Source organism: Ambystoma mexicanum, chromosome 8 (assembly GCF_040938575.1).
Source record: "Ambystoma mexicanum isolate Mex_15411 chromosome 8, UKY_AmexF1_1, whole genome shotgun sequence".
Classification (NCBI taxonomy): Eukaryota; Metazoa; Chordata; class Amphibia; order Caudata; family Ambystomatidae; genus Ambystoma; species Ambystoma mexicanum.
The window spans coordinates 113,227,245-113,235,370 of NC_090929.1; the positions used below are offsets into that span (position 1 = coordinate 113,227,245).

Genomic DNA, 8,126 nt, shown 5'->3' on the forward strand with positions numbered 1-8,126 from the left:
CAGCTGGATGACAGATCCCCGGGGACTAGTAAGAGACACCTTTAAGTTTCCCACGTTTGGCTCTGTTGCCGCTGGTAGAGAAGGCGACCCTGTCTCTTAAGTCTGCAATCTCTAGATGGATTGTAAAATGCATCCATATGTGTTACTCTGGCTAAGTGAGATTGACCCTTTATGCCTAGAGCACATTCTACTTGAGGCACAGGAGGTACTATAGCTTTTATTGGAAATGTTCCTCTCGATTCTATTTGCAAAGCGGCTACCTGGAGTTCTATTCAGAGTTTCACTAAACATTACTGCTTAGACACACACTCTAAAACTGATTCTGAGGTGGGTCAGGGGGTGTTAAAACATCTCTTTGCTGGCATTCCGTCTCACATCCCACCACCATCTCCTGGTACTGCTCGCTAGTCTATGCAAAGCATGTGATTCTAAGCAGATTCACAGGGAGAGTATTACTGGCACACCCTGTCGACGTCCCTTTTTGAGTTTCGAAAACAACTGTAATACCCTGCAGCTTCCACTAGATGTCAGCGAGTAATGGATCCCTTCTGGTGCTTGTATCTGCTTGAATTCACATGCGCCCACCCTTACTCGCCTATTGTAGTTGAGGGAACATAGACATCTAACACCTTCTCTTCTTCTGTAGTCACTCACGCATTCTCTTCAGGCTCCCTCATGGCAGAACAAAAACAACCTGGTGGGGGGGGCCTTGATGCATGAGGGATCAGGCGTACACTACATTGCATGGTAAGGATAGTGTTACTGACATGCCCAGGTCCACGTCACTTTTCACTCTTTGAAAAAAAATGCAATAATTTGTGATTACCACTAGATGGCAGACTATATACAAAGCATATGAATCTAAGCAGCTGCAAGCACAAGAAATACGATTACAGTGAGTAATGTATGGCTTTACACTGGTGTGAAAAATTCTTTTACTGCAACACGCCAATACATTTAAGAAAGTACAAGTACAATGAGGCCCACTAGTTATGTAGTTTTGCCCAAAATGCCAGAAGTGTCTCGTACAAATGTCCCCAGTGCTAAAGAACGGGACAACTGTTTAGTATATATACATCGCGCCCAAAACTAATGATGATTCATCTGTATGTACGAAACATAGGGATTGTTTTCCCCTCAGTTCCTCTACAGTTTCACACAGTATAACTAATTGCCTTGCGGGTTGTAGGCCGCACCCAGATAATGGCCTACATACAGGAGGCTGCATGCAAAAGGCTGGAGACGGACAAGTGCACGACTGGTGAATGGGGGACAGCAGATAAGTGGGGAAGGGGGGTGGAGAGGCAGAAGTGTGGGCTGCGCAGTACCCACCGGTTGTGGGGTGGAGGGGCAGAGGTGTGGGCTGTGCAGTACCCATTGGTTGTGGGGCGGGAGGGATTCCGTCACAGTGCCTGTTACAAAAGGCCAACCCTGCAGAATGCGGCTATTCAGCCTGCAATCCACAAGTTTAGCCTTTTGTAATCGGCCTTCAGACATAGATCCATCAAATTAACAAATTATGATATGATAGGTTATTTATAATGCGCTTAATACACAGAGGTTTCTAAGCGCGGACGCGGGGATCGAACAGTCTTGCTTCCGAGGCGAGCACATTGCCCCTAAGCTATCCTCCCGAGACAAATGATGAGCAGAGAGTGGTCAGCAGCTTTTCGTTCAGCAAATGTTTGGGACTACAACTCACATTATTGTCAGCCAGCATAGTCGGCGGTGAAGGATCACGGGAGTCATAGTAACACAACATCTGGAGAGCCACAGGTTGCAGAGCGTTGATTGACTTGAAGACATGTTTTATCAGTGAGGCTGCATGACGGCACAAGCGTGGTCTGGTTTTGGAGGTCACTGGCTAGAGACTGCGCCCGGCGGGAGCGGACTGAACGTGTTTTCACCAGCTGGTGTCAGGTGGGTGTTAGGACATGAGTTTGGAGACCTGCGTGTAGTGGGCGTGTAACCCTCCCATTGGGGTCTGTATGAAATCTGTATTGACCTCTGGATCAGGGGGAAAGGCACACGGGGGAGCAGCGCTAGGGAAGCGCTTACTGTTACTGCCTGCGCTATAACAGCCTGCAGATTGGTGGGCATAGACGGATAGCTTGGAGGTGTGGCAAACGTTAGACATATACCCGTGAGTTTGGCTTTCATTACTTCTGCGAATCATGGCACCAGCGTTTAATGCCAAGTAAAATGTTTACAGAAATAGAAAAAACAAATGTTTCTCTAAGCGTATATTTTTAGCCCATCAGCGTCATTTTTTGAATGATTGTGCTTCGAAGATACCAACATTTAAATAGGAATTAAGAAGCCGGGTGTGTTTGACTTTTTATCTTTTTAATCTATTTTCCAATTACGTGCAAAGCACTAAAAAGGCGCAATCTGTTAGGGAAAAGCATTGGTGGATTGGTGGGAAAAGCATTGATGGATTGGTGGGAAAAGCATTGGTGGATTGGTGGGAAAAGCATTGGTGGATTGGTGGGAAAAGCATTGGTGGATATTGCTGGCTGTGGCCTGCTTAAGGCACTGCATGAGAGCGCTAGAAAACTGTGCATGTAGAGAGCCTTGTTCACCAGTGCACAGAAAGGTAAACTGGTGCAACAAAAGCGGCACGAGGTGGCACAAATAGTTACACACTTCAATATGTTTAGTTCTGACTGACTAGAGTTTTACCGTAGTGATGCTGAAGACCTTTGGTTTATAAAAAGACTGACTATGTGAACTGAGTTCCTGCTATGTGTTTCCGTCACTTCATTACCTGCCCGCCTATCACTTCTTGGTATGCAGCTAGGAAATTCGGCAAAAAAGAAGGCATTATTGAGCACGCACTCTTAAAGACCATGGTGAACATCACAGTGCGTGCAAGAGCCGAGTAGGCATTATGTCTGAAATGATTTCATTCTTTGAAGCTTGTGAAATTCTTAATAAGAGCACATTTGCAATACTAGTTACAAGACAAATTGTATATTGCACTGCTTTGCTAAATAGAGACTGACCGCAGATAAGGACCAGCCAGACTGTTGAGTCGGCCCATTACTCGGGCTTCTGGCACCTCGTATGCTCAAGCTAGAACCAGAAACGTGATGGCTGAAAGGCTTTGAATGAATCTGAACAGGCATTGCTCTGGGCAACCTTCCACACCACCGTCTTTTAGCCCGTCTGCGCCATTGCAAAAGGGGTCCAGCGATATGCAAATCAGTCAGGTATTGCCACCAATAGGAGCAGCCCAGCCCGAACTGCTAGGCCAGGCCCTCTCTGCACGGTAGCACAAGCAACCCCAGACCTGTTTTGGCCTTGTTGAGTCACCTCAGTGAGATGCAGCTTGGTTCCCTATGGCGCACTGAGCAAGGGACCCAGGTCTGGGCACACCCCCTTCTCACATAGGGAGACAAACCAAAAAAGTGATGGGCCGAAGGTTTTGAATGAATCAGAACCATTCATATACTCCAATACTCTCCGCTTTGTCTTTGCATTTACCCTCTACATACACCGTTGAAAACCGCTGTCCTCGTTCAATGTATGAATCGTCTCCTGGCACGACATTTAATGAGGCAAGTGCTCAGACACCATCTGCGTCCTCTTATTGTTAAACTCCTAGTTTAATGGCATGTAAACATCACAGGGCAACAAGAAGTATTATATTTTATTTATGTAGCGCGCCTAGCCCTGGGGGATCTGGCACATTTCTTACAGGTACATGGCAAGAAAAAAGCAGGTATTTATAGTTGCATACTATATTTTTGCAATTGTATATAACAATATTTACATATGGCAGTATTTACATATGATGTTGGATGGATACAAATTACATAGGCATTGTGCCGTTATTCTAGCAGGTGTGCAGTGGCTTTGCAGGACTTGCAGATTAAGGTCGCTAGTTGTTAGTCCACGTTCATAATGAGCCAAGTTTTGAGATTATTTCTGAATTTATGAAAGGAAGGTTCAGATCGGAGGGTAGGGGGTAAAGCGTTCCAGGCTTTAGATTCTAGGATGGGTAAACATTTGCTTCCAGCCTTTTGGAGCTTGAACCTATGGACGATAAGGCAGTTGGTTTGTTAGAATCTGGAAGGTCGGTCAGAGGAGTTTAGTTTGAAATTGTCACTGAGGTATAGTGGTGCTAGGTTATTTATGCATATGAAGGTAAGTGATAAGGTTTTAAGTCTAATTCTTTGGTTGATTGAGAGCAAACGAGTGCTGCGTCTTAGCTCTTAGCTCTGAGATGTTGAGTGGTCTAGGAAAGTTAATCGCTGCTCTAAGTGTGTTGTTCTGAAACGGTTGTGGCTATTTTGGTTGTATTGGCTATTGCCTCAATATAGGACATTGCAGTAATCTAGTTTGGTTAAGACTAGTGCCCTAGCTAAGGTGATAGTTGTGGTTACGAATGGCCTGCAAGCGTTGATAAGCTTGCAGGTGTAAGCTGTAGTAGCGTTGATTTATCTTGATAAGGACAAGAGGAAAAGTCATTGTATATACCTAATGTTTTTATGTCCTTCGATACCGTGATGTCATACTGTCAATGATAAATGAGTTAAACTGTTTGTCCAGTCTGTTAAGTCTAGCTTGGGTTCCTACAAGGAGTAACTCTGTCTTATCGTCGTTAAGACAGAGTCCATGTTCAGCCGTCCAAGCTTGAATGATTAGGTAAATGTCATTTAAACGTTTGGAGTCTATATTGTAGTCACCTGTTATAGGGATCAGAATTTGGGTGTCGTCAGCATAATTTGTGTATGAGACACCCAAATGATAGAGGTCATTGAACAGAGGCTTTGTACATATATTATAAAGCATAGGGGGGGACGCAGGAACCCTGGGGGACCCTGCATGTGACAGGAGCAGGTATAGCAGATGCCGTCGGGGCAAACACTCTAGTGGTTCTGTTACTGAGGAATGACTGAGTCCAGGAGATAGCAGCGTCAGATAAATGGGCCGACAATGAGAGATGGTTGCAGAGTGTTATGTGGTCTACTAAGTCAAAGGCAACTGACAGATCATGTAACAGAAGGAAGGCAAGGTTGACTTTGTCTTGATCTATCGGGGCTGTTTCCAAGTCCATCAGTAGCTGCATTCAGGCTAGCATTGTGGTGGCAGGTTTTCTAAAACGTGGGCAGGGGGACTATTTACGCTGCAGACATTGGCATCAAACGATAACGTAAGCATTAAAACATATCATCTTCCACATAGTAGTAACTGTATGTTTTTTTATTTTTATTCCAGATGTCCTGGTTTGGATCCAAGCCTGCACCCAAAGGAATCGTTCGCCCATCGATATCCAGCCCAAGAACACCGTGGTCTTGAAGTGAAGGACATCTTGGAAATGAGAGTTCAAAAATGAAGCCACTGTTTTCTATGAAAAGAACACTAGGCACACCCAGGATCCTGGTGTGTCCTTATACTGTTATTGCAGTATTTTGTACCGACAAGCTTTTGAAAAAATGTTTACAATAGCACAAGAGTAAATACTGTACGAACTTCCCAGAACTGCATTCTGGAATGCTTTAAACTGGTGTTTGGGGTGTGTGTGCTCCTCTAGCAGTGTCCATCGGACGGCGGAATATGTGCGGAACAATCCCAGCGCAGATTGAGGATGCATTAGGTGCATCTTATCCTTTTCAAGGATGGGTGGGTCTCACCGCTTGTGTGTTCCCACCACATCAGGTTGCGAGACGACTGCCTAGCAGACTGAAGTCATCTATCCAAGCACTGGTATTCCACAAAAGGTGGGTCGAGCGGACATCAAAACTGGACTGTGGAAATTCCGGTTTCAGTATTATTAGGTCACCCACCATCGGTATGAGCTTGCGGGAGAGGTCAAACCCATTTTGTACATGACTTTATCCAGTTTCCACCCTTGGAATGGGCGAGAAACGCCCCTGGGAGAGTTGTAGAGAGCAAGTGAAATGTTATCAATAGCGAGTGTTTGTGCATCTGGTTCTCAGGAACTGTACGGGTCCTTTCCCGGAAGGAAATGTTGCTGCCATTTCATGGCTTTGAAAGACCTCCTGCCCTTTTTGAGGAGTGAATTATAATGCTAGTCTTCTCCTGGATAATCTGTCATAGGTCTGCAGAGCAGAGGCGTGACCCGTCGGAACATTGAAGTATGTAGCCCACACTGCCAGTGCCGCTAATCCTATTGTGGTTCCATGCCTAGACTCACCAGACAGATGTTGCAGCAAAGTTTTTTTTGTGTGTGCTTTCTTGTAAACTGTAATGGACCGTTTAGTCCATTAAACATTTCAGTTGGACATGGAAGGACTGTTGGCCCATGCCACAAATCTGCAAATTCCTAACCATTCAAGTAGAGTGCCTCCTCTCCCTCCGCCTCCCGTCCCTATTTGGGGAGACACACTGCATCCTTTGAATCACCTAAAGGAGGATTTCTCTATGTGTACAAGTGTGTTATGTGTTCAAGATGAGGGCCATGAGTCTCCAGCGACAATCCTTAACCCATGATTCTTCTCCTGTTACACTGATTATGTTGGCTTGTAAGGTCAGCCATGATTTTTATAGCTCTCCTGTGATTCCAGTTGAGTGAGTTTTAAAGCATATGTGAACTGTTTGTAGCCTCACAGTCTTCTTTTTAGGGAAACGACTCTATTTTCATGAAGAGAAGCAGAAAAAACATCCAGATCTGTCTGGGGAACATACGGAGGACAACAGTTGAACTATCAGGAATTTAAGTTTCAGCTCTTGAAGAGTTGGTTATTGGATATGGTCTTCAATACCATACAGTCATGAACATCTGCCCAAGCGCCGTCTTCCTAATTCTTCTTTGAAGGGATGCCTGGTATCCGCGTGGATAGCCTAATGCAAACGCCCTTCGCTCTGGAGGGCTGATACAGCACACAGGCTCAAATACCAACTTTGATACATATTGTGAATTCTGCACCCATGCAATAACTGTGTGTTACAGGTCACTTTATCAATACTCTGTGACACATTGGACCTTAACAAGTGATATACTGATAGTGCAGGGACACTGCACCCTAGTGCTAGCTTTATATTACTTTCATGGGTGCTGTAAAAACGGAATAGCGTCTCCCCGGAATACATCCTTCCTTGGATAAACACTTATGTGGCAGTGTTTTAGCCATCATTTTGGCAAGCAAAGCGAGTGGCTTCTTCATCTTGGAGGCTTAAGTATGCAGCTGTTATCCTTATTTCTAGGGATACGGCTGGCCTCCAGATTCTTCTCCTCTCCCTTTGTGTGCAAATTATCACTCTACATTGTTTTTTATTGAATGACAACACGATTAGGGTTTGCATGTGATAAATGGCTGAAAGTCACTTTTTGTAACAACAGAACTGTCATTAAAAAATACTAGTTCACGGCTCCTGGCATAAATCCAGCGGCCGTCTCTTCTGTACGCATATTTTTCGCAGGTTCCTAATGGCATGGCTCATGTACTAGAGGCCCAGCCATTATTGCCACTCATGCAGATATGCCAGGCAGCCATTTATACATTGTTGCAGACCTTCTGGGGACTTTCCTCTCTTCACACTGGTTTTACCCTCTTTCGCCTTGATTGTGGTTGCAGGGTTTTGTTATAAATTGCAAAGGGACAACTTCTTTCATAAGCTTTCTTGTAGCTTCCATGTATTTCTACCTCGCCCATGTTGTAGGCACCAGTTTTTAGGGAGGAAGGATGGACACGGGCGTAGATGAGTAGGCTATATTGGCTGGCAGTTAAAGACTTGCCACTGCAAATAACCTCTTAATTGCTAGGGCGTCAAAATAGTCGCAGCAAAGGAACAACTAACGTGCTAACATATATTTACTGGTGGAACTAGAAGAGGGGGTCTCTTTTCTTTAGACGGAAGATCTGCAATGATCTACTAACAAGGTTAGATCTTCTGCATTCATCTGAGATCCAGTCTGTTCTCTTTATCTGGCATGATATTGTCTGCATTCATACATGATCTAGGGGACTAAGAGGAGGGGTAGAAGCAAACTCTCTTCGCATTTGCCTTTCAAAGAACACTTTCCTACCAAATGGGATTTGAAATTATTGAAGAGACGCAAGTAATTTGACAAAGCCAAAATGTGTTCTTTTAGTTTTACTGTAATTTTCAGTCTTCATGTTGAACAAACGTGCTGCTTGTTGAAGCTCAGTGTGTTG

General features: G+C 44.6%; 1 protein-coding gene across 3 annotated transcripts in view; it reads left to right on the forward strand.

Moving 5' to 3' along the window:
• GOLGA1 (golgin A1) overlaps window positions 1-5,481 on the forward strand; it is an 804,100-nt gene extending 798,619 nt beyond the window's left edge. For all 3 annotated transcript variants that reach the window (XM_069609438.1, XM_069609440.1, XM_069609439.1), the window contains one exon: window positions 5,224-5,481. In XM_069609438.1, coding sequence (XP_069465539.1) covers window positions 5,224-5,304 — 81 coding nt within the window. In that variant the 3' untranslated portion in view covers window positions 5,305-5,481. The remainder of the gene's footprint in view (window positions 1-5,223) is intronic.
• Window positions 5,482-8,126: the final 2,645 nt, after the last annotated feature.